General features: G+C 25.8%; 3 protein-coding genes across 4 annotated transcripts; 2 read left to right on the plus strand and 1 right to left on the minus strand.

Moving 5' to 3' along the window:
- The first annotated feature begins 239 nt into the window (after nucleotides 1-239).
- On the plus strand, nucleotides 240-2,999 carry LOC127266532 (calmodulin-like protein 11). Of its 2 annotated transcripts, none has more exons than XM_051296793.1 (4): nucleotides 240-452; nucleotides 590-753; nucleotides 868-948; nucleotides 2,588-2,999. In XM_051296793.1, the coding sequence occupies exons 1-4, from the start codon at nucleotides 377-379 to the stop codon at nucleotides 2,723-2,725; spliced, it is 459 nt and encodes a 152-aa protein (XP_051152750.1). In that variant the 5' UTR covers nucleotides 240-376; the 3' UTR covers nucleotides 2,726-2,999. The 2 variants fall into 2 exon arrangements, with proteins under 2 accessions (XP_051152750.1, XP_051152752.1); XM_051296795.1 differs by having other exon boundaries at nucleotides 244-452; nucleotides 596-753.
- A 3,110-nt stretch (nucleotides 3,000-6,109) lies between these two features.
- LOC127266490 (EPIDERMAL PATTERNING FACTOR-like protein 5) lies at nucleotides 6,110-6,523 on the minus strand. Its single transcript, XM_051296746.1, has 2 exons — nucleotides 6,418-6,523; nucleotides 6,110-6,333 (listed from the first exon to the last, which is right to left on the minus strand). Exons 1-2 carry the CDS (start codon nucleotides 6,521-6,523, stop codon nucleotides 6,110-6,112), a joined length of 330 nt encoding a protein of 109 aa, XP_051152703.1.
- Nucleotides 6,524-20,380: 13,857 nt separating this feature from the next.
- Nucleotides 20,381-25,847, plus strand: LOC127266564 (heat stress transcription factor A-6b-like). Its single transcript, XM_051296840.1, has 3 exons — nucleotides 20,381-20,894; nucleotides 24,798-25,001; nucleotides 25,087-25,847. Exons 1-3 carry the CDS (start codon nucleotides 20,583-20,585, stop codon nucleotides 25,663-25,665), a joined length of 1,095 nt encoding a protein of 364 aa, XP_051152797.1. The 5' UTR covers nucleotides 20,381-20,582; the 3' UTR covers nucleotides 25,666-25,847.
- Nucleotides 25,848-26,945: the final 1,098 nt, after the last annotated feature.

The raw sequence follows: 26,945 nt of genomic DNA on the forward strand, positions 1-26,945 counted from the left end.
AATATTTTTATCATTGTCTTATAGTATTAATAAAATAATATTTACATAAAAAATTATACAAATATAAAAATATTTTTAATATTAAAAATAATAACGCCAAATATAAATGGATAAATTGCCGGTGACTAGAAATAATATTTATTTTAACGCAAAACTAACAAAATGGTGGAGAAAATAATTTAAAAAAAGTTCAGGATAGGCAATTCTCTCTCTTCCTTTCTCTCTCTATATATACGTGTATACTTGAGGAAGCCTTGGCTGTCCCATTAATTCTGCATATATATATATATATATAAAGCCAGCAAGGATTGAGCTATATTTTCTCCACAGCACAGCTTTCTTTCTGTTTCTCTCTGATCAGAGATTGTGGCCGGCAATGGCGGAAACCCTAGACGAAGAGCAGATTGTTGAGTTTCAGGAAGCCTTCCGTCTCTTCGACAAAGATGGAGATGGTCAGTCTATCTATCTATCTATATATATATCACTAATCAATTTCATATCTACTCTCTCTCTCTCTCTCTCTCTCTCTATATATATATATATATATATAAAATTTGGGTGTAATCTAATGTAATGTAATGAAATTAAGGTGCAGGTTGTATTACAGTGGAGGAACTGGCGACAGTGATAAGGTCGCTGGATCAGAATCCGACAGAAGAAGAGCTCCTCGACATGATGAACGAGTTCGATTCCGACGGCAATGGAACCATCGAATTCAACGAATTCCTCAACCTCATGGCCAACAAAATCAAGGCATCTCTCTCTCTCTCTCTCTCTCTCAACCAAATTAATTACATGTTCTTTTCTTTCTTAATTTGATTGTAATTTAATTTAATTAGGGTTAGGGTTTTGTAATTTTTATTTCAGGAAACTGATGGAGAAGAAGAGCTTAAAGAGGCTTTCAAAGTATTCGACAAGGATCAAAATGGATACATCTCAGCCACTGAGGTAATTAATTTATTTTATTTTATTTTATTAATTAAATACACATTACTAGCACTCACCACTTTCATTTATTTTATTTATTTAAAAGTATATTTTATATATTAATTTATCTATTTGTGAGATTTATTGATATATATATATATATTTATTTATTTATTGTGTTAATTCAACCAACCAAATGGATCAACTCGTGGATTCACAACACCCACTTGTTACTAAAATAATATTTCAATATTCTAACTTATCGTTTTAGGGATGATTTGATTATGTGTAACCGTAAGTAATGACTTGCTTCTTACCATTCCGATTCTTTGTTTTTTTTTTAAGAATTATTCTCTCCCTCTCACGTAATTTGTTTCTATTTTTTATTTTCGTCTGTCCCACGTAATTTATTTTTTACTTTTTTTGAAAAATTGATTATACATTTTAATATATTTTCAAATTTAATTTTAAAATTTTTTTAATTTTAATTAAACTATTTAGTTATCTTAATCTTAATCTATAATTACTTTTACTAATACATTTTTTTAATTACTTACTAATTATAGTTTACCTAAATTCTTATCGAGGACGGAGGGAGTATTATTTTTATTTTTAACTTTTTCAATTTTATATTCCCTCCGTCTCACATAATTTGTCCCTGTTTTCTATTTATTTTTGTCCGTCCCACATAAATTGTCTTTTCCTTTTTTGAAAAATTGATTATACATTTTAATCATATTTTAAAATTTAATTTTAATTAAACTATTTAATTATCTTAATCTTAATCTATAATTATTTTTATTCTTTTATAAAAATATTATGTTAAATAATTATTCAATTAAAAGTATACAAAAATCTAAAAGGAAAAAAAAAAAAAAAAAGTTCTAAATAACTGCTTGTTTATTGTTCATTTATTTAATACTGTATAAAATTTATTTAAAATTTTATAATAAAAATACTTTCCAAAGATGTATTTTAATTTATTAATATCTACATTAGATATCTATTTTTATGAAAAATATAATGTATTAAATAGATCTATTTTTAATAGTTGGTTTTCAATTCATATTTATTTCATGATACATATACAGTGAAATAAATATCAATTTATTTATTTTTTATTTAATATTATCTTTTTTTTTTTTTTCCAATGCGGTTATTTAAGAAAAGGAAAAAAGAGCTAAAAATTAATTTTTTAGAAAAATATTTAAGAAAATTTAGTAAAATTCAATAATTTCTGCTAAAACAAATTAAAATCTAAAAGTATAAATCAAAAAAACTACAAAAATTTTATTATTTTTTACACTATAACATAAAAAAAAAATTGAAAAATAAGGGAGCAAAATAATAAAAAAATATATAATTTTATTGTTTTTTACACTTAAAAATTTTTTTATATTTTAGGGGTTAACTGCCCTTAGTCCTTATGTAGTTCCGTATCTGTATATATATATATATATATATATGATTTCAATGTTAGTTAGATTATGAAACTCAATATGTGAAAAAAAAAAAACCTCTAAGAGGGTTCAATGCTCCTACATAAATATATTTATCCATCCTTTGTGTATCGATTTACATATTTTCGTACCATATCGAAGTATTTTTATTTAAAATTTTTTATTTATTTTAATTTTTAATTTTGCAACGCGACTTGCAGCTTCGTCACGTGATGATGAATTTAGGGGAAAAATTAACCGACGAGGAGGTGGAACAAATGATAGGAGAGGCAGATTTGGATGGCGATGGCCAAGTGAATTACGACGAATTTGTGAAGATGATGGCGACCATGGGATAGCTCGAGAGGATCACAACTTTGAAAAATAACGATTGCAGATATTCGTCTTAGAATAATTAAAACCCGGAAGATAATTATTGATTAAGATTTAAGATTGTCGAAATTAATTTCATTTGTGTTTGCTTAGTTCTTGAAAATGTTTTTATCTAGTTTATTTCATTTCATTAGTATTGTTCAATTTGTTACAGAAATAGGTTGGGTTTAATTAATTGTTGAACAAATATTTTGTATTCTTTTATTATTATTATTATTTTTTGTCTCGATTTATTACATTCGAAGCTTTTTTAATGAAAGAAGTCAACCTTTGTTAACATAGCTATATTTGCTACTCCCTCCAATTAAATTTATCTTTTGCGTCATTGTACTTAACAGTAAAAATATTTTTATATTTGTATAATTTTTTGTACAAATATTCTTCTATTAATATTATAAGACATTAATGAAAATATTTTTGTAATTTTTTTTTTAAAATTTGTATTACATTTTGATATAATAATTAATATTTAAAGATCAACACGCAATTGGTAAATCTCTTCCGATTTGAAGGCGTTTGAGGGATTTTAACTCACAATTTTGCATTTACAAGTTCATCCTTATATAATAGAGTTGACAAAAATAAATACGGTCCGAAAATTTGATCCGAATCCAGTATAAAAAAAAAAAAAAGAAATCGTATTTGGGCTTTAAAAATAGATCCGATTTTTTTTGAGTCATGCGTGCCCCGGCACATCAATAAACCGAGCTATGTCCGCGCCCATTAAAATTGAGTTGCGTTTGACCCATCCCGATTTATTAAAATGAGAATTTAATATTTAATATTTTACATGTATATTAACTAATTAAATAATGTCTAAAATCAAAACGTGGCTTCATGGTGAAATGCTAGTTGTACTTTACATTTGTAGGTTCAATTTCATAAGATCATTTCTTACAAAACTACACAATAACTATATATATATATATATTTTGATCGAAACAAATCTGATAAAATTTAATTTGAAAACTATTTTGATAGTTATTTAATTGAAAAAGATATGTAACTTCTCTCAGAATGGATCACTTATACAATTGAAAGAAGAAGCTTTAGAAAATCCTTGTAAATGGTCATGGAACAACTTAAATTCTTAACAAGAAATTTTATTCAAATTAGCATTTTGTTAAGATAAAAAATATATAGGGTTTGTTTAGATAAGAGGTTTTTTTTTTTGTTTTTTGGGAGGCTTTTGAAAATGTAGAAGTTTAGAAAAAGTAAAAAATTAGTATTAGTTTTGATGTTTTGTGAGAGAAAAAGTGTATTTGATGTGAGTTTTTTTAAAATTGAATAATACCAAATGAGTGAAAATGTATTTTATAAATAGAGCTATGGAATCCGACGACGAAGTCTGCATTTAAAGATGTGCTCGACTAAATTCATAATGTTACAATTTTCCAATTCTACAAAGCTCATATCTGTTCAAACCCAGTACACCAGAGACGGACTCAGCCCAATATTGCATACCGTTGGCCCAGACCCACCCCTTGACCCCTCGATTCGCTGACAGGGCAGCGAGATCCCCGTAAAAATTTACCGAAATGATAAACTAAATTTAAGGCATATCAAGTATCAACACAATCAATTGAAGCTAAAATTAATCAACAATTGAATATATTCGAAAACTAGTAAGGTTTTTTTTTTGGTTGAAGATTCACAAGTATAGAATTTGTTAGAATTATAAGGATCGAACACCAATTAATTCCCAAACAAAATCACGCAAGTCTTCTTATTTTTGTCCTACATGAATGATCTTCGTATTTTCTCTACAAGGATTATCTTTTGATGATGACGATAATAGCTTGAGAATTGTCAGTCTAAAAATATTTAGGTATGTGATGGCTAACTTCTTCTTTTTTTTTTTTTTTTTCCTGATGATTTGGAAATCCGCAGCCGTTACTCGAAAGTGCGCATTGAGTAAACCCCCGGACGAACCTAATACCCTGCAAATTAATTTTTTTTTTTTTTGGCTTGTGCATTTAGAGGTTTGTATCCGTCTTTTATATAGACAATAACACAAAGAATATTCCCTTGATCGTGTGAGATTAGATTTGTATCCAAATCAATGTAGACGTAATTTGTCTGATGTTTATGCACAATTTTTTTGGATGAATTTGTCGTGTTTCATATAATCTTCTCGTTGGTTGATATTCGGATAAGCCAAAATACAAACAAAACATGGTCCAATTTTTTACTTGCTTGTTCATTTTTTTTGTTCGAATAATCCTTGTGAGCTAACACTTTTTTAGTTTGTCTACGTCATTATTCGATGAGTAACAACATAATGCACAACATTCTAACAGAATAACTATACTTCAATATTCACCAAACTAGTATTCAGTTATATCGATATACTCTAGAAATTTTCCCATGAATTCACCAAATTTGAAATTATTACAAAGCTAACTCATTCAATTTTAGAGCTATTTACGATGAAACTAAAAAAAAGAAAAAAAAAAAAAAAAAGAAGAAGTTCGACATAATTTCAAACCCACCACAATACAATATCTTCCTAGCATTCATCGTGGAGTTGGAAAATTTACGAATCATATAATACTTCTGTGTACACAACCATTCTCGATTAGTTCCTCAAATGTCGTCTTTGTTGCCCTATTCGAGTTCTTGCCTAGTCGATTTTCCGGTTGATGTATATTTACTTCTTTCAACTTGAAAATTCTAATACTTCATCTTCACTTGTTAAATTTCCTTAAATTTATTTCTATCTTCTTAATTATAATTCTTGATTTTTTTCTATATTTCAATTCTACTTTTTCACGTTGGAAAATAACTTCGAGATATATATATATATATATAATTGCATGTTGAAAATTTATCAAATTGGGAACAGAATATCAATATCAAAATCGAAATTGAAATTTTTCTTTAAAAATAAATATAAATTTATCATTTTTTTTTTAAAAAAATATATATATATATATTCATTTAAACACTTGAAATAAATACTCTAGACTTTAAGTTACAGTCTGTCCCATAACTTATTCATATAATAATTATAGCCTGCATTAATGCAACTCATTAATAACCATACCGAACCAATCAATGCATGTCACAGAAGAAATAAATTAATTATATTTATTAAAATAAAAACTATAACACACCCTCCACATAACAATAATAAGGCCCATTTTTCACACTACTCAATATAAATTGGCCAACCAGCTAAGATAACAATCTTCATCACCTAAATTGGCAAAATTTTAGAACCCAAATATATATATATATATATATAGATATAAATAAAATTAGGTTCTTATAAGTACATACATCTACACATCAATGATTTTTTTTTTTTTTTTTTTTTTTTTTATATATATATATATTCTCAAAATCATCTAAGGCATGAAGATTTGATCTCCACACTTGCACCTCCACGCTTCAGGGTAGTACTCTAGCAGCAAATCGAATCCCGGCCGGACCGGGACGCGAACGGGCGTGCATGGCGCGCACTTCCCGCACTTGGATCTACAAGTCGGCGGCGAAGATCCTATGCTGTTGATTTTTTGCCATGTTTCCATTGTCGTCTCCTCTCTCATCTTCCTGGCGCAAATCTTCCTCGCTGCGCCAAAAACTTGTTGGTAAATTTGAAAACTCGATTGATCCACGATTAATTCCTAAATTGAAAATTAAATGGTTTACTCACCGAATTGGCGACTTGGGACGAAGCCAATAGTAGTGGAGATCGATCCGAGGAGAAGAAAAGTTACGGCGGCGAAAAAAAGTGTAAAGGGGCCGCGAAGTCGAGCCATTATTTTGAGGCGACGGAGAAATTAAAGGGATTGTGACGATGGAAGAAGCTAAGGGTGAATTATAAGGGTAAGTTGAGAGATGGGAGTGAGTTGAATGATGATAATATTATTGGTAGGGTGTGAATGATGAGTGAGTTAATGAGCGAGTCGAGAGCGAGCGAAGTAGCGCGAGTCAAAGAGACATGAACATTATTACATTGTAGTAACATGGAGGGTGTGTGGTAATGAGTGTTGTTTAGATGCGGGTTTATTTAGGGAAAGTTGTCGATATGTCGAAGAATATGTACATATTTTATAAGATTTATGAGATAATTTCATGTTGTTATAGTCGTGTAATTAGCTTTAATTACTTCGTTTTTAAGTGAGAAATGTAAGTGAATAGTTGTAATTGAGGATTAGTGTGACCGAACTAAAATTTGTTACTATCGTACGGTAAACTTTAGTAAATAGTCGAAGATTTATAGGGGTAATTTGTTTAGTTATGTTTTCAATCAATTTTTTCATTGTATATTTGTAATAACTTGTTTTTTTTTCTTTTTTTTTTTTTTTTTTTTTTTTTCTAAAAAGATCATATTAAATATATATTTATATCATATTAATATATCTATTTTAATTATAAGTTTTTAAGATTAATAAAACAAGACAAACAAAAGTACTAACCATAAAGAGAATGTTACAATAAAAATCTACAAAAGTGTGTTTGGACATTGATAGAGTACAAAAGCTTTAGTCAAAAAGTTGGATTCCAACAAGATTGGAATGCTTTCTAAAAATACTAACCAAAAAAAAAAATTCTTGTATAAGGAATCTTTTTGTGATTTGCATAAAATAGAATAAAAATAGAATAAAAATAGAATCAAGAAAGAATCCGAGAAATATTATTTCAATACTGATATATATGTATAAATATATGTTGGTCACCCCTATAATATATATTGACTGGGTCAAATCAGCATCATGCTGACTTAACCGGATCAGTAGTAGATCAATGCCCAATATTATTGTTATTATATGTTTGATATTACCAAAACCACAATCTTATATCCACATTACTAATATCTAAATAATAATTTAGAAGTCTACTAATAAAAAAAAATAAAAAATTAATATTATAATTACAAGAAATGCAAATGTATACTCCAAATATATAATAACATAATCAAACAACTTTCAAGATTATAGGTGGCGTCTAAAAGCTACTATCCACAAAAGGGATTGATAATCCAAAGTTAAATTGGGAATATTTTTCCTCAATTTAACAAATTATTTAAAATAAAAAATAAATAAATTTCTTGATGAGTACTATTTTTTCAAGATGTGAGAATTTACCGTCGTTATTTCCCGAATATACGTTGAGTAAATCCTTGTGTCGAACATAATAACATGTAAATTACACCCAAAAAATAAGTTATACTATGCAAATCTATATAGCAGACAAAACCAAGATGCGTCGGGGATTTTGATAGTTTTGAACCATGTACTAGTTTTGAATAAAAACATCTTTGACACAAATCTAGCTAGAATCAAATCTATTACAATGTCTGTTTCAATTTCTCTACTATGTTGTAATTAATGTACATGGGTTGCCCCTAAATGTGAAAAATAAGAAATTATATTGCTATAAAATAATATATGTTGAGTTATAATATAATATATATTATATTATAAATATACTAAATATATGTTGGTCATCCTTATAACATATGCTCATTCGGTCAAACTCAATATTAATAATAAAAAGTGCTCTCTCCATTCAGGATGCTAATGCCATTTTTTTTTTTTTTTTAACTTTTATATAGATTAAAAAATAATGATATTTTATTTTAAAAGTGATGTATATAAAAAAATTAAAAAAATATAGTGTGATAAGTAGAAAAAAAACAGTGAAAAACTGGCTATAAGTGTTAAAAGTAAAAGTAACAAAAGTTTAAATAATTAAAATTATTTTTTATAAATAAATTATGTATAAATTTAACCAACAACTAAAAAAAAAATCTAACATAATAATAGCAGATGAAAAATATATAATTATTAATCATAAATACAAGCACAATTAAAATGATTTTTTTTAAAATAATTTGTTACTGTCAATAAATATATACTTTTTTAAAATATAAATACCTAAAGTGTAATATTTTTATATATTAAATAAAAATTTGTATAAATATATTATAAAAGAACTTGAAAATAAATCTAATTAGACCTTGCACAGTCAGACTGTAATCCCTAAATGGGCCGTCGTCCATTGGGCCTAGTGAAGCCCAATAATTGATATATACCTCAATTAAATTATTTTTCTTGTCTCGTACATTTTAATTACCGATTAATAGGTTATTCGACATTTCTAATCAAATTATATAAATTACTTATGTTTCAATAACCCTGTCCATTTGTGTGTATTTGTTACTTTCTTTTTTAAAAAAAATTATAAAATTTAATCTCATTTAAATTTTTTAATTTATAAATTATTTATATTAATTTTAATTTTTAATTATTTTTATTATACGATAATTATTTTCAATACTTTTTTAAATTCATGTATTTACACTAAAATTAGAGCCGGTAAAAACTGACCAGACACGATAACCCGACACGAACTCGACACAAAATAATTGAGTTTGGGTTAAAGATTTCAACCTGATTATGTATACGGGTTGACACGAACTTGACACGATAATAAATAGGTCGGATTAAGGTTGAGGCTCTCAACTCGAACCCGACACGACAACTCGATTATAATATATTAGTATTGATTAATATATTTATTATACATGTAAAATAATCATAATTTAATAATTTTCTCATAAATTAATTTAAACTAAGTTAAATTTTAAATAATTTAATATAATTTATGCTCAAACCAATAAAAACTAACATAACACGACAAAAAATAATTTAATTTGAATTAAAGATTTCGACTTAATTATGTATACGGGTCAACACAAGTCAACCCGAACCCGGCACGATAATAAACGGGTCAACACGAACCCGATACGATAATAAACGAGTTGAGTTATAATTGAATAATTTAACCCGTTTAAAGTATTCAACTCGACACGAATCGATCCATTAGCAGCTCTAACTAAAATAGACATCGTAGCCGCGACGGAGGAAGTATTTTTTTTCGATTAAAACCTTGAAATTTTTAATGGACTAATCAATTTTGACTTGGGCTTAAGTATCTGTCTCTTGGGTTGGGCCTTTTTCTCCATTAGACTTTGATATGTGTTGTCTTTTATTGGCTTGACTTCTACAAGGGTTTGTTTGTATCTATTTCGGTTTAGGGTTTCCTTTTTTTTTAAAAAAAAAAATTATTATTTAAATTTAATTTATAAAGTATTTTGATAAAATGATTTACGAAAAAAATATTGTATTTTTGTTATTAATATTATAATAATTATATGGTAGAAAATAAAAATAAAATGGAGGATTAGCATTAAATAAACATATCTCATTGGGTTTGAGTTTGATTTCTATTTGAATTTTAGAGTGAGTTTGAATTTACGTGTTTCTTTTGTGTTTGAGTTTGGAGAGTTTTGATATGTATTGATTTGATAGTAATGAATATAATAATATAAATGTGTATTAATTTATATAATTTGATTATAATTTTATTTTATATCTACATATATATTTATAAATTTTTATTTATTTGTATTATAAAAAAATTTATTTTATACAAAATGGCATATATATATTATATATATTTTATTGAATTATAATATTGTAAAATTTTAATTTGAATAATTAAAAAAAAGAAAAAGAAAAAAGAAAAATCAAACCACGAGGCGCTTGCAATTGTCTCAATTTATTGTCTCCCAAATTGAGACAAGCTTGGTCTGGGAGTTTTACTGTGCAAACAGTATTTCCTATATTCATATTTTTAGAAGGTGTGATGTATTAGTTTATGTACTTTCCATTTTTTTGGAATTTTATAATAAATTAAGAAATAATTTTATTATATTAATTAGTAGAAGTGTGTAATATGTATTTGATAATTTGTTATTTGATTTTATATATAAAGTAATTGTACGTAATTTAAGTTAAATTAATGTTATTTTGGTATTGATGTCTGATTATTTTTCTTAAAATAAAAAAATGAGTATGATATAGTAAAAATAGTAAAAATAGTACTTTGATTTGGAACGAAATGAGTATTATATTAGGCGGCAATTAGGGTGCTGACTGGATCAAATCAATATTATGCTGATTTGATCAAGATAGCACACTAATTTGAAATAATTAGTATTTCATCACATGATACACACCATATGATTAAGTTAGAACAATGAGCATTTTCGAGTAGCGGCTGCGGGTTCCCACGTCCTAGAAATAAAATAGTTAAAACACTAACTTGAAACAATTGGGTAAACTATTTTTTTTAGTCCAGTAACTGGATCCCCTTATCATTTTAGTCCCGTAAGTGGAGTCTGTCGCAAACTAGTCCCATAAGTGAAAAATTTTTCGCTGTTTTAGTCCTCCGGCGCCGGAGACGCCCGCGTGGCTCGCCGGAGGTGACGTGTCCGCCAGGTGTCCGGCCAGGTCAGTGACACCTGGCGGACACGTGGATTTATTTATTTTTTCAATTTTTTTTTTAATTTCTTTTAAATTAAATCAAATTAAAAATTAAAAATATATAAATAAAATTAAAAATAAATTTAAAATAAGTTTTAAAAAAATTTTAAAAAATATAAAATAAAATAAAAAAATCCACGTGTCCGCCAGGTCAGCGCCAAGTGTCGCTGACCTGGCGGACATGTCACCTCCGGCGAGCTACGCGGGTATCTCCGGCGCCGGAGAACTAAAACAACGAAAATTTTTCACTTATGGGACTAGTTTGCGACATGCTCCACTTACGGGACTAAAATGATAAGGGGATCCAGTTACGGGACTAAAAAAATAGTTTACCCTGAAACAATTTAACATTTCATCACAAGACATATAGAATATCTTGTATTATATAGAAACATGTGTTTTGTTTGTTATATTTTGTGCTGAAATCAGTATATATTGTGCTACATTGAATTATATAATATATTATGCTATATATTGTAGCAATATTTATTGTTTATGTTATATATTATATTTTATTGTATAACATCCTTATTGTGCTTTTAAAATATTTGCTTTTATATATATATATATATATAAATATACTTATTGTGCTTTTAAAATATGTGTTATTTTATATATAAATATGTGTTTCTTGGTCATATTAGCACTACGTTAATTGTTGATTTAACTCAATCAACATGATTATCGAAGCGATTATATTAATATAAATAATTTACTATTCTTATATCATATGTTATTTTTTATTATATAGTATTCCCTCCGTGTTAAATATCCTATAATATTTTTTTTTTATGTAATATTTTTAAAATAAAAAACAATTAACTATGCTTATATCATACCAATGGATTCATTTTTAAAAAAAAAATACTAAAGGAGGGGATATTTACTCCGAACATGTCTGCAAAGATGTTGGAGAGATATTATACTTTTGTTACACCGAATATATATAATGTATATATGTATTATATATGTAATTTATATTTTTTTTTTATTAAATTTTAATTTTGTAATTTTTTTAATTTGTGAAATATTGTATTTTATAAAATTATACTAATATTGAATATATTTTATTAATTTAAAACTTAAAATATATAAATTCAAATGTTTTTTTATGTTATTATATAAATCAACATTAAAAATTAATAATTAAAAATTAAAAATAACAAAAATTAAAAAATATTTAAAACGGGTTTATTTATTGTGGGTATAAAATTCAAAAAAGTATCTTGGAGATACCCACTTCTTTGAAGATGTTATTAAGAATTTACATCACTTCTCTCTAACTTTCAGAAAAGATTTTCAAAAATTTGAAACACTTGGGTGTGTTTGTTCATGGGTTTGGATTTATCATCGCTAAAACGTTTGAATTTAAATAGTTGTTTGATGTAATATAAATAAATATTAATGTGATATTTTGAATAATAAAATAAATTTTTTAATATAATATAAAAAAGAAAATTAATTGTTTGATTTGATATTTTGTGGGGAAAAAAAATCTAAATGATAAAAATATATATTTTTCTATATTTATATATATAAATATTATATATATAATATGAACCTCCCAATTATATTGGGCTCGGGCGGGCATTCCTCTGGTCAGGTCAGGACAGACTCTGGTCATACTATATTCAACTGGCATTGTTTTTTTTGTTGAGTTTGAGAAAATTTGATTTGAGTTTGATATTAAAATAATATTTGATGAAATGTTTTATAAAATAATTTTTCTTTTTCGAGAAATCGTACAATTCAAATAGTAAAATTTTAAAAAATTAGTCTAAAAAAACAGACCCAAGTCTTCAATATTGGTGAAATGGTGCTAAAATATACAATTATTAGTGTAGTACAATAGTAAAAGTGATTAAAAATACATTTGCAAGTATTTGAAGATTATAAAATACAATATATAATAATAATAATAATAATAAATAATAATAATAAGATTAGAACTGAACAAAATTCGTGTTCGTTCGTTAAGGTTTCGAGTTCGTTCGTAGTGTTTGAGCTCGGTTCGTTAAAAATTTTTGTTGTTTGAGCTCGTGTTCGTTCGTTAAGGTTTCGAGCTCGTTCGTAGTGTTCGAGTTCGGTTCGTTAAAAATTTTTATTGTTTGAGCTCGTGTTCGTGTTCGGCTCGTTTAGACTCGATTAAACCCGTTCGAATTTGTTTGTCTTATTTTTTTAAATTTATATATAAATTATAAATAAAATTTAAAATTATTTTATTTATATATTTTAAATTAATATTTTATTTATTTATAAATTATAATTTTATATGTATATATAATATTTATAATAAATATATTATTTAAATGAACGTTCGTGAATGTTCACGAACAAAGTTCGGACTCATTTGTTAATCAAACGAATCTATTTATGTTGTTCGCCTCGACTCGTTAACATTCGCAAATGAACTTTAACCAAGCCAAGTAAAGTCGAACCTAGCCGAGTTTACGAACAGCTCGATTCGTTTATCTACTCTAAATAAAATACAAACCCTTGAATTGGGACCAAGTCCACGAAAAATGATTAGGATGGTGAAATGATTCCATCAAATATGAATAGTATATGTGACGTGTCCCTTTGTTTATTCATGCTTGCATATCATTGGCCCAAATTGACCCTCACTACTACTACTACTATTATTAGTATTATTATTATTTTTCTGGTCAAAATAAAAGTTCAAATAAAAATAAACTAAAATTACAAATCGATGCCCCGATTCATTTTTTTTTTAAAAAAAATATTAAAATAATACTCTGAAAATACTATTATATATAATGTCATGTATTTAAAATATTATTTATATTTCTAAAATATGCAAATTCAAAGACAATAACACCATACCCAAATATGAAATTAAATACTCTCTCCGTCCCATTGAAAGGTTACTATTTTTCATTTTCGTCCGTTCCAATACAAGGTTATCATTTCCTAATTTAAGAATTGTACTAGCTACTTAACATAATAAATACTATTTCAACTTACAATATATTACACAAATATTATTACTTTTATATTACACCATACTAATAGGGGTATTTTTGTTTTTTTTTACTATAATCCAATATAATACTAATATTAAAAAATATACGTGTAAAAAGCAAACGTCACCCTTCCAACGAGACGGACGGAGTATATTAGCAGTACCAAACCATGAATTACATATCAAGCAATATATAGGTATAATAAAATAAAATAAAATAAAATAAAAGGCATTGATCACTTTTGTCTCGTGCACTTTCTGATACACTAATAATGTCTGGCCAACAAAATATTATTTAAAAAAATATATATTATTATTATTATGCAAATTGGGAGTGGACCACGTACACCTCTTTTTAAGGTGACACGACTTCAATAAAATAAAATAAAATAAAATATATTATTATATTACATAGGAAACCAGCCACGTATTAAATAAAAAGTTCATTTTTTTATTATATATCTGTCGAGATATTTGTAGTGTGTCTTCCCTAAAGCCTAAGATATTTTTGGAGGGAGCCTTTGCACTTTGCAGCGTGCCTTACTACACCTCACTATCATTTTATTTTATTTTATTATTTATTATTTGTTGTTGCTGTCTATTACTATTTATATATTTATTTTATTATTTTTGAACCCTTCACAATTAATATTTATTCGATAAATATATTTTTATGCAAATAATCTTCTTTCCGTTCCACATAAAATATTACTATTATTTTCTAATTTTTTTTAAAAAAATATAATTATATATTTTAATTACATTTTAAATTTCATCATTTATAATTTATAATTTTCATTATATTATGTAATTATTTTAATCTATTTACAATGATTTTTTATTGTATAATAATTTTTTTTATTAATATATTTCTTAATTATTTACTAATTATATTTTATCTAAAGTGGTCATATTATATAGAACGAAGGATCTAGAATATATTTGTATTTTATTTAAAATTATCAATATAGCATTATTTTTTCTTATAATTTATTCATTATATTTTATAAAATATTTTAATTAATATATTTTACATATTTTATTACTTATAAAATACTAATATTTGTTAATTTATATAAATATAATATAATAGAGTGAAAGATCATTATTATTCTTATAGTTGTTGTTATTATAATTATTATTGGATCTTAAATATATTGCATTGTGTTGAAAGATTTGCAATAATTGAGTGCCACTTTATTTTATTTATATAGAAATTAGACATTATTGTTCCAACGAAATTATTTTTCATGTATATTATTGAAGTTGATACATATTATTTTATTTTTTTTATGACGTGGGAATCTGCAGTCGCTACCCGAAAGTTGATACATAATAATAATAATATTATTATTATTATTATTATTATTATTATTGTTGTTGTTGAGTATATATATATATATATCAAAGGCTAATGGTTTGAAATAAAATATAAAAATAACAAAATGCAGGTGAACAAATAGAGAGTTGTTTATTTACAAATTTCTATAAAAGTATAATATAATTTTTTTACATAAATTTTAAAGTGACGTGTACTTTCTTTTTTATAGTAAAAAATATTATAATTTTGTACTAAATAAAAAAAATAAGAATATTAAATAACACGCATAAATTACGAAAATAAATAGGCGTAAATTTATTGAATGGAGGAAGTATATATTTTTATGTTATATTTTTTAAAATCAATTTTATAAAGGCACTTAATAATTTCTTGGGATATACTTTTTAATAATCTATTTATATTATCAAACATATTTCCTTATTCAAAAGATCAAAATAAGTTTTACTTTTCATTAAATTGACATATAGTTTTGTAGAAAGAAGAAAAAAAAACAAAAAATTGAATATGGTAACTATATTTATATTTTATAAAACTTTTACAAGAACTTCAAAATACATTTAACGTACAATATATTTCACATGCTAATATTACTATCGACATCGGTATGTTTGGCTAAATAAAATCTCCAATTTAAGTTGCAACCATATGAAGAAACAATAGAGATTTGTTCATTTTGAATTTATTTTTATTTTTTTACCATACAATTTCTATATTCTCTAATAATATATATATATATATATATGTATATACATTTTTTTATCACAAATAAATCTAAGCTCATATCCTCAAATTCAAGAAAATCAATTTGTGACTGTGATATCGTAGATTTAAACTTTAAAATTCTAATGTAATTTACAAAAGAAAAGAATACAAATTACATGCTTCTTCCGTCCTATAACTAAATATTCATTTGTTTTTTGCATGTAATTTTAGAAATATTAGTACCCCCTCCGTCCCAAACATAGTCCTACATTTAAGTTGGACACGGAATTTTAGGTGAAAAGTATTAAGTAGGATAATTGAGTAATTAAGTGATGTGATAGAGAGAGAAGTGTATATTTTATTTTTTTTATTAGGGTGATATGATGGGATAAAGTGTAGGGATATAGATTAAGTATAATTAATTATTTCTTAATTTAGAAATATTGCAGAGTGTTTGAGACATAACAAAAAGGAAATGTTGCACAGTATTTAGGACGGAAGGTGTATTATATTTGGATGTAGTAGGAATAAAGTAGAAATGACTAAAATAACTTTATTAGTCCGCGTGATATAAATGTAATGACATTTGTGTAATATATTATAAGTTATAAGGGTATTTGTAATGTTAGGTAGATAGTACAGTTACTAAAAAAAGAAAATAGATACTTTGTTATGAGACGGGCTAAAATAAAAAAATGAATACCTTGTTATGATACGGACGGAGTATAATTTTAATTAAATATGAAAAGAGGATGGCAATTTATTTATCAAATAATAATGACTAAATATAGAAAAATGATAATTGAAATTAGAATAATAGTAAATCCGAGTAGGTACTAGGGATGTCAACGGGGCGGGTTCGGGACAGGTTTTGCAGGCTCGGAGACCCGCCCTGCTAGAAAATATTAGGTTCCGAGACCCGCCCCGCCCCGCTTCCACCCGGCCCCAGGACCCCGCTTCCGAGACCCGCCCCTGCCGGGTTCGGGGCCAACTCGGCAAACTCGTTTTTTTAAAAAATATATAATAATAACTATTTTTTTTAACAATCGAATACTAAAACAAATAGCATTAAAAGTACAAAAAAAATCTAAAAACAATCAAATATTGATCCATAAAAATAAGATAAACAAATAAATAATATATTTTTATTATATAAATATACATATATTAGGTATAATAATTTTAAAAAATTATTTGGAGCATGCGATTAATTGAATTTTATATTTAAAATTATTTAAGTAAATAAATAATATATTTTTATTATATAAATGTACATATATATTAGTTATAACAATTTTAAAAAATATCCGACTTCGGATCCGAGTCCGGGTTGGAATGAATTTTTAGTAAAATTCGTAACCTACCCAATAAAATTCATAACCCGTCCAGAACCCAATCGGGTTTAAAATTTTAAATCCACAACCTGCCTCAAACGTATTATTTAGACCCGAATCCGCCCCATTAAAAGTGGATCCGGGTAGGTCCGGGGCTAACCCGTCCCATTTGACCTCCCTAGTAGGTACGAATATATATTATTATATTTATATTTAATATTATTTAAATTGTTTTGAATTGATTAATAAAATTAGTTATATATATATAGTGTGTGTGAGTGTGAGAGAGACAGGTTCCTTCCCAAAAGGAGAAAGAGCGTGGGGCACCTTAAAATATCTTATTGCCTATTTTGAGGCTGCAAATTCACCTTTCCACCTGTCCTTTATTCCTCTTTCTTTCAATTTTTTAGTATTGGATTTGCCACTCTATATTACTACTATTATATTTTCGAGTTTTATTTTATTTATTTTTAGTACATAAATATAATATATTTTTTTTTATAAAATAGTACTCTATCCGTCCTACTCTCTCCATCCCAGATAATATCAGATTATTACTATAAATACGAGAATTTAAATAGTGTATAATTAGTAAGTAATTAAAAAGTGTATTAGTATAAATAATTATTATATAATAAAAATAATTATATATTAAGATTGAGATAACTAAATAGTTTAATTAAAATTTTAAAAATTTTAATATATGATTAAAATGTATAATCAATTTTCCAAAAAATGAAAGGACAAATTATGTAGGACGGATGAAAATAGAAAATAAGAACAAATTATGTGGGATGAAGGGAATATTATATTAAAATTATTATTTTAAGTAAAAAATCAAAATAAAATCAAAAAAACATAAATAGGGTTTTTTTTATACTATGGTGCTTTTAATAGAAAATAAAAATATTACTTCATTCTATCATCCAATTGTGTGCTCATCTGATCGGACACAAATTTTAAGAAAAATATATAAAATTAAAAATTTTTACTTTTTGGGTAAAAAAAATAATAAATAAATGGTATTTTGTTATTAAAAAAAAATGAATATAAATTTAAATGGCAATAATAATAATAATAATAATAATAATAATAATAATAATGAATATAGATTTGGACGATGGAGGGACTACTATTTATTAATTATTTTTTTAATATTTTAAAATTATCCTTGTATATATTTTATATTAAATAATTATAATTATTTTTATTTTTATATTTAATTCAAATTTTTATTATTTGCAAACCTTTAAACCTCGCTACAAAATCCACGTGGAAACAACTTTTCTTAAAGTCAAGATCCAATTCGATATGGCCATTTATTACTTGAATTAATAGTTTGCTAGCTATGTATTAAGTATAGTAAAATCTATATATTGTTGAAATAAATAAATAAATAAATAAATAAAATGGTATGTTGAATATTTAATATAATATTTTATAAGAAAAAGTAAATAATTGATAAAATACATTTTGAAAAAAAAAAAAAAAGTTCATAAATATTATCAAAATTTTAAAATATATCTATGTAAATAGAGTCTTAAATGATCAAGGAATTCAATATTTGGCATTAAACATTTAATATTGAGCAACGAATTTTATAAATTAAGGAAGTTTTGTTTACATATATATATTTAATTTTTTTTTTGGTATTATATATTAATAATTATTTTTTTTAATATATATTACATCAAATATTTTTGTTTCTTCTACAAAATACTATGTTCATCCACACACAAAGTATACATTTACTTTGGCGCAGTGTTTAACAAATAATAGTATTTTAATTATAGTGGGTAGTTAAAAGTAGTGTAATGACATTTTTGCTCTTATTTTTTTGGTGTAAAAGTAATGATGTGATGTAAAGTAAGAGTATTTGTAGAAAAAAGTAAAGTATTTAATAAAATATTTACTTTGTAATTAGACGTCCCAAAATAGAAATATGTATACTTTCTAGCTGGACGGGGGAGTATCATATTCCCTCCTTTCAAACACCCTACAACATTTCACTTTTTGTTTGTCCAAAACTTACTGCAATATTTTCATATTTAGAAATAATTAATTATACTAATATATTTATAAATATGCATTTCCTTTTATCCCATTACATTACTTAAAGGCAAAATTGCCCATAACTCACTTGTGGTTTCGAAACTCAGCGTAAATTCCCCCTCTACTTTAAAAATTGCATGATATCCCCTTATACTTTAAAAAACGTTGCATGAAATTCCACCACCATTAAACTTTCCTCATGTGATAAGAAGATGATTTCCTATCTATATGTTTTGCATGACATGGGAGTTTTATGCAATATTTTTGAAAGTATAAGTGAGCGTCATGCAATTTTTTAAAGTAAAATGGGGATTTATGCTGAGTTTCGAAATCACAAAGTGGTTTTATGCAATATTTTTTAAAGTATAAGGGGGTACCAACCAATTTTTAAAGTAGAGAGAGAATTTATGCTGAGTTTCGAAACCGCATGGGAGTTATGGAGAATTTTGCCTTATTTAAATAACAAATAAATAAATAAATATGCATTTCTCTCCCAAATTCTATAGTATAATATTCAAATTATCTCAAATTATTGTCGTTAACACTACCCACTTAACATAATTTATCTTTTTATTTTTAAAAAATAATCATACATTTTAACCTTCATAATTTATATATATTTTTAAAATTTTAATTAATCTAATTAATTATATTAATCTTAATAATTATTTTTACGAATATATTTTTTAATTATTTACTTAAAAAAGGTTATGTGCTGGTCCAATTAGCTTCCTAACTTGGCCTACAAAAAATTAAATAAAAAACACAGTCAAATGTATGGTGTCTTATTGGGCAATAATTTAATTTCTTTTTCGACTAATAATAAGTCATAAGCCACCAACAAAAAAAACTCATATGCTCATAATCAATTCCACAAATTTACTCATAACAATTCATTTCCAAGATCCGATTTTTAATTAAATATCAATTCTTCATCTTCTTCCCTAAACCCCAATTTCTCTCCCAATCTGCAGAACTTTCCAAACCCTAATTTCAATCTCTGCAACCAATCAGAAAATTCAATTTTTAAACCCCCTCCCCATTGTTGGACAGAAGAAATTCGACAGAAAGATGAATAATTTTGGTGCAATAAAGCAGGAATATTGGGGGCAATCGAATTTGGATGAGCAGCAGCATCCGCCATTGATGACGAGCTTGAGCTTGCAGGAGATTAATCCCGCAATGGAGGTGGGGGGGCCCACGCCATTCCTGAGCAAGACTTACGAGCTGGTGGAAGATCCGGCGACGGACGACGTCGTCTCGTGGAGCAGAAACAGCAACAGTTTCGTCGTCTGGGACCCCCAGAGATTCGCCATGGATCTTCTCCCTCGCTACTTCAAGCACAACAATTTCTCAAGCTTTGTCAGGCAGCTCAACACATATGTATGTAAGCTTTTTTTTTTTTTTTTTTTTCAATTAATTATTTATTTCTTTTGTTGATATTCATTATAATATAGATTTTTGTTTTTATTAGAAAGGTAGAAAATATTTACATTTTATTTATTTCATAAAATTAATTTTTTCCATGTAGATGGTTTTCTATTAATAAAAACAAATAAAGTATTCATGGGTCCCATGTAAAATGCTCATTTTAGTTAGTTTTACATTATGTGTTTTTTTTTTAAAAAAAATAATTATGTATTTTAAATTTTATAATTTATAATTTTAATTAAATTATTTATTTATTATAATTCAATGTATAATTATTTGCATTATATTTGTACTAATATACTTATTAATTATTTACTAATTATATTTTTGAAATAATACAATATACTCCTATACAATTTTATCCAATAAATACAATATAGATATTTTTTTCTGTAATTATAATGAAATACAAAAGTCAATAGTATTGTAGTTTATGATAATTTATTGGTATTTTATTTTAATTGTAATAATTTTTTAGAGGAAAATAATATATGTATGTTTATATATATATATATATATATTTTAACAAAACAATATTTATTTCTTGCTATCTTTATATTCATGTACACATTTAAAGGTTTGTTTGATTGTGCTTGAAATTGATTTGAAATATAATGTTAATTTAAATTTTTATTCAAGTAATATTTTAATGTGATTTTTATGAAAAAAAATTATATATTTTTAATTGAATATTCCCTCCGTCTCATGTAATATGGGTGTATTACTGTAGACACGAGAATTAAGATAATTTATAATTAATAAGTAATTAAGAAGTGTATTAGTAAAAATAATTATTATTTAGTAAAAATAATTATAGATTAAGATTAAGATAAGTAAATAGTTTAATTAAAATTAAAAAAATTATAAAATTTAAAATGCGATTAAAGTGCATGATTATATTTTCAAAATAAAAAGGACAAATTATGTGGGAGACGAAAATAGAAAATAGAGACAAATTATGTGGAACGGAGCGAGTATTATATATAATGAATAGTGGTAATTTTAATCAAATGTGTATGCATATATTAGTAGTGTTGGGCCTGTCAATAAATTAATTTATATTTTTTCTATCTTGACTACGGTGTGTATTTTACCATAGACAAAGAAATCTAGAAGTAGTATAATTAGTAAATAATTAAAAATGTATTAGTGAAAATAATTATTGTATAATAATAATATATTAAAATTAAAATAATTAATTAATCTAATTAATTTTTTTTAAAAATATATAAATTAAAATAAAATGAAATTAAAGTCTATAATTTTTTTTAAAAAAAGTAGTGACAAAATAAGTTGAACAGATGAAAATAAAAAAATAATTATGGTAAGTGGGACGAATGAAATATTAATTATTTACTTAAATTATATAATATTTCCCGCGTTCACCTATAAAGTATATATTTTGAATTTTAGTTTGTCCAATTGCAAAGTAATTTTTAAAAAATAGCTTATTTATTTTTTTATACAAATATCTCTACATTATCACCACATCATTACTTTTACACTAAAAAATAAAGACAAAATTAATTTGACATTATTTTTAACTACACATTATAATTAAATACTATTATTTTTTTTAATCATGTGTCAAAAATAAAAGTATATTTTCAAATTGAACGAAAATAGTAAATTATTTATAAATAAAATATAAGATATTATATGAATTAAATTAAATCATAGAATTTGTTGTGGTTTGGTGTAAAATTAATTTGTAATAAAGATTTGATTTGAATTATTATTTCAATAGTATTTTGTGCTATGTTATGTAAAAAAATTATGTATTTTTTATTGAAAATATGTTGAATATTAGTATTTATAATTTCAAATTAAAAAAAAATACCCATAACTTTTAAATTTTCGAAATATATTTTAAATTATTTTTAATGAAATAATTTAGTATTATCTTTTTATAATATGAAATACACTGTTACTACTCCTTGAGTTCATTCCACACCATCAGACTATCTTTTACCCGACTTAATTGCATTGTATTTATCATTCTATTTACTGTACATAGCTGAATCCATATGGTCACCTTTCAAGTTCTCTATATTCCCTTCGTCTCATAATTAAATATTCATTTGTTTTTTGTACGTAGTTTTAGAAATATTAGTATTATATTGAGATATAGTATGAATAAAATAAAAATGACTAAAATATCCTTATTAGTATGTGTGATATAAAGGTAATGACATTTGTGTAATATATTGTAAGTTGTAAGAGTATTTGTAATGTTAGGTAGATATTACAGTTACTAAAAAAAGAAATGGATACTTTGTTATGAGACGAACTAAAATGAACAAATAAATATTTTGTTATGAAACGGAGGAAATATAATGTATTCGTAATTTAAATTTAAATTTAAAGTTATTTTAATTATCATAAAAATATCTTTTTTATTAGTGTTATTATAAAAAAAAATTAATTATTTTATTTTTTTTAGTAAAACTCGTGCTCAATTATATCTACATAATTTTTTGGGTAAACTATTTTTTTAATCCCGTAACTGTACCCCTTTATCATTTTAGTGTCGTAAGTGGAGCCTGTCGCAAACTAGTCCCATAAGTGAAAAATTTTCGCTGTTTTAGTCATCCGTAGCCGGAGACGCCCGTGTGGCTCGCCGGAGGCCACGTGTCCGCCAGGTCAGCGACACCCGGCAAACACGTGGATTTTATTTTATTTTATTTTAATTTTTTTAAAATTTATTTTTAATTTTATTTTCCTTTTTTTATTTTTTTATTTGATCCAATTGAAAAAAAATTAAAAAATAAAATAAAATCCACGTGTCCGCCAGGTGTCGTTGACCTGGCGAGACACGTGGAGGGCACGTGGCTTCTGGCGAGCCACGCGGGCGTCTCCGGCGCCGGAGGACTAAAACAACGAAAATTTTCCACTTGTGGGACTAGTTGGCGACAGCCTCTACTTACGAGACTAAAATGATAAGAGGTCCAGTTACGGGACTAAAAAAACAGTTTATCCTAATTTTTTATAAGAGAAGGAGTATATATATGATAGATCATTGGATTCTTTTTTATGTAAATCAGGTCATGTATGTGACACATGATAAAATTATACTTCATCCATTTCGATTTTTTTAATAAAATTTTACTTGAAGAAAGTGTTTATAATTTTTTTTTTTTTTTTTAAAGTTCCAAAGAATAAGAAAATGTCTATACTTTTAAGTATTATATAATGTCACGTAGAGAATCGTGTAAGAATTGTAGACAATAATACTTTTTTTTTTTTTTTCATAATTTTGTTAACTTTTATTATTTTTATTGTACCATAATTTTTTTTAGTAACATTTTGGGTGAATTGTTTACAGTATAAATGAACACATTCAAAATATTATATGTAGTTTACCTTTAAAGAAAAGAGGTTAAATATAAGAATGGTTATGGCGCTTATTGTGGCTAATAATTCTATACGAAAATATAACAGATAATACATGAAAATAAAATAGACAACATATGCATGTATTGTTAGCATGTATTGTCTATTTTATTTTATATGTGTATTGTATTAATATACTTTGTGTATTAAAATGTGTTATGTGAACTATTTTTATATATTGTCCGTTCAAATAATATATTTATATTTTATAAATACATAGCTTATATTTTCAATTTATATTTCATATGATGTCAGTATATATTATACATGTTGTCATTATTGTGTTGATTAATTATAGTTAACACAGAACAACAATTGTTATATATATATATATATATATGTATATATAGATAGATAGATATATTTCTAATTATGTATTTTGCATGGATAACTTTCCTTTTATTCTAGTTAATACATACAATCGTTGTCAAATATAAAGCAATTGATATGTACATTGTGAAGGGTTTTAGGAAAGTTGACCCGGACAAATGGGAGTTTGCGAACCAAGGTTTCTTGAGGGGACAAAAACATCTTTTGAAAAGTATAAGAAGAAGAAAAACATCGAATAATCCACAATCTTCTAGCCAAGGAGGCATAGAGTCGTGCGTTGAAGTTGGGACCTTCGGATTGGATACAGAGATTGAAAGATTAAGGCGCGACAGACAAGTAATTAATTTATGACCATCTTATCTAAAAATTTAAATTGATTATATATCTTTATGTTGTTTTAATTAGTTTCTCGAATGCATAGGTTTTAATGGCTGAATTGGTGAAGCTTCGACAACAACAACAAACGACTAAGTTCCACATCAATGAAATGGAGCAAAGGCTCAAAGGGACGGAGCTCAAACAACAACAAACGATGAATTTCTTGGCGAGGGCAATAAAGAACCCCACCTTCTTACAACAATTTGTTCAAAACAAGGATAGAAGAAAAGAGATCATGGACGTGCTTTCAAAGAACAAGAAGAAGAAAATAGATCATGGCTCAAGAACTTATAACACTTATAACACGGATAGTTCATACAACATTGGTATTCAAGAATTCGGGCAACTTGATGACATGAGAATGGGGGGTTTTGAAGACATTAAGGTAGAAGAATCCTTAGGGTACAGTGAGACTAGTGGATTAGATCATATGATGAACATCGAGAACCAAGTCTTGGACAAGAATTTTGATGGTAATACTGCAAAAACATTCGATGGAGGGCTTTGGGAGGACTTGACCATAAATGAAGGGATTGGAACATTCGGTTGCTTAGACGATGAATATGGTGAGTGTGTTTTGCCTCATCAATTAGGGTTCTTTAGCTCTAACCCGTCGATCTAAAGAAAAATGTTTGCTCATTCGATGAAGAACACTTAGGGATGGTTTTTATTGTCATCCAATAGGCTTTATGAAAAAGTTCTTAGGAACATTTAGAAGTCTCAAATCTCCATATTTTCCTCCTTCTTCTTCGTATTGATATTTCTATGAGCTAGCCATTTGTTATTGTCAATTTTCATTTGGTTAATTACATTTCATGTGTTTTAATTCTTTTTTTGTTATGACATATCATCTTATGTTTAATAATTTTCTTTAGATTCCAATTTATAATAAAGAAGAAGAAGAAAGAAGAAATTTGAACTTATTATATTTTTGCTCGATCAATTTTATTTTAGTTGAGCTAGTCATTGTCCCCTTGCATTTCAATTCCATTAAAGAAAAAAAAAATAAATAAAAGTAAATATATTACTAACTAGAAAATTGAATAATGGCCTTGGATATATGTTCAAAAAAGCAATCCGGAACAATAAAATTGTTGGTAATCGGTTATTAATCTATGGTTAAAATTTAATTTGTGTAAATTAAATTTTTATTTCTCAAAATTAATTAATATGTGTAAACAAATTCATAAGATATACATTTACTTTTGATACGAAAATAAAAAATGATTAGTATTTAAGTAGTGAATGATAATATTTAGTTGTGTAAAGACTTTCATATCTTTATAAAACTTGTGTAAAACAATGTAATATATGAATATAAATAAGTATAAAAATATGAGTATTTTGTAATGACTAATGAGTGATAGAGCCACATTTTTATTTTTTTTTTATGACGTGGGAACCCGTAGCCGCTACCCGAAAGTGTGCACTGGGTAAACTCCCGGTCGAATTTAATATCCTGCAAACCAGGTTCGACGGGAAAGTCACATTTATTAATATACATATATACCTTGTATTTGGTCAAACGAAAATAACAAAATATGTATTTTACATAGGAACCAAGAAAGTACATTAATGGATCAAGAAAATAATTAATTGATTGAATCATCTACTAATTGAGCTTAAATAACAACTGAGTTAACTATATGCATCATTGGGCCAAATTTTGGTCCAATACTTGGACTATAAGTATTTGCACCTTTGGAATTAATTAATTCAAGGCAAGTTAACTAATTAAGGAGAAAATTGTAAGAAATATTATCCATGTATACTCAATTATATTTTTGTCATTTATTTATCTCATTGAAAAAATACGTTCTACATATTTACAAAAGTCGCTATTTATGTTTTTTTGGCCGATATTCACACAACTGATGTCCCACGTACAGCCAAAGGATAAGG

The sequence above is a fragment of the Andrographis paniculata genome, unplaced genomic scaffold (genome assembly GCF_009805555.1).
Source record: "Andrographis paniculata isolate CXL003 unplaced genomic scaffold, ASM980555v1 Contig76END, whole genome shotgun sequence".
Classification (NCBI taxonomy): Eukaryota; Viridiplantae; Streptophyta; class Magnoliopsida; order Lamiales; family Acanthaceae; genus Andrographis; species Andrographis paniculata.

Bases quoted from the DNA above. Each gene is read 5' to 3' on its own strand.
- LOC127266532 (XM_051296793.1), top strand. From the start codon at position 377: ATGGCGGAAACCCTAGACGAAGAGCAGATTGTTGAGTTTCAGGAAGCC. The intron at 453-589 runs GTCAGTCTATCT...AATGAAATTAAG, and splicing joins CTTCGACAAAGATGGAGATG to GTGCAGGTTGTATTACAGTG. The intron at 949-2,587 runs GTAATTAATTTA...CGCGACTTGCAG, and splicing joins GATACATCTCAGCCACTGAG to CTTCGTCACGTGATGATGAA.
- LOC127266564 (XM_051296840.1), top strand. From the start codon at position 20,583: ATGAATAATTTTGGTGCAATAAAGCAGGAATATTGGGGGCAATCGAAT. The intron at 20,895-24,797 runs GTATGTAAGCTT...TACATTGTGAAG, and splicing joins TCAGGCAGCTCAACACATAT to GGTTTTAGGAAAGTTGACCC. The intron at 25,002-25,086 runs GTAATTAATTTA...TCGAATGCATAG, and splicing joins GATTAAGGCGCGACAGACAA to GTTTTAATGGCTGAATTGGT.
- LOC127266490 (XM_051296746.1), bottom strand. From the start codon at position 6,523: ATGGCTCGACTTCGCGGCCCCTTTACACTTTTTTTCGCCGCCGTAACT. The intron at 6,334-6,417 runs GTGAGTAAACCA...TTTTTGGCGCAG, and splicing joins CGTCCCAAGTCGCCAATTCG to CGAGGAAGATTTGCGCCAGG.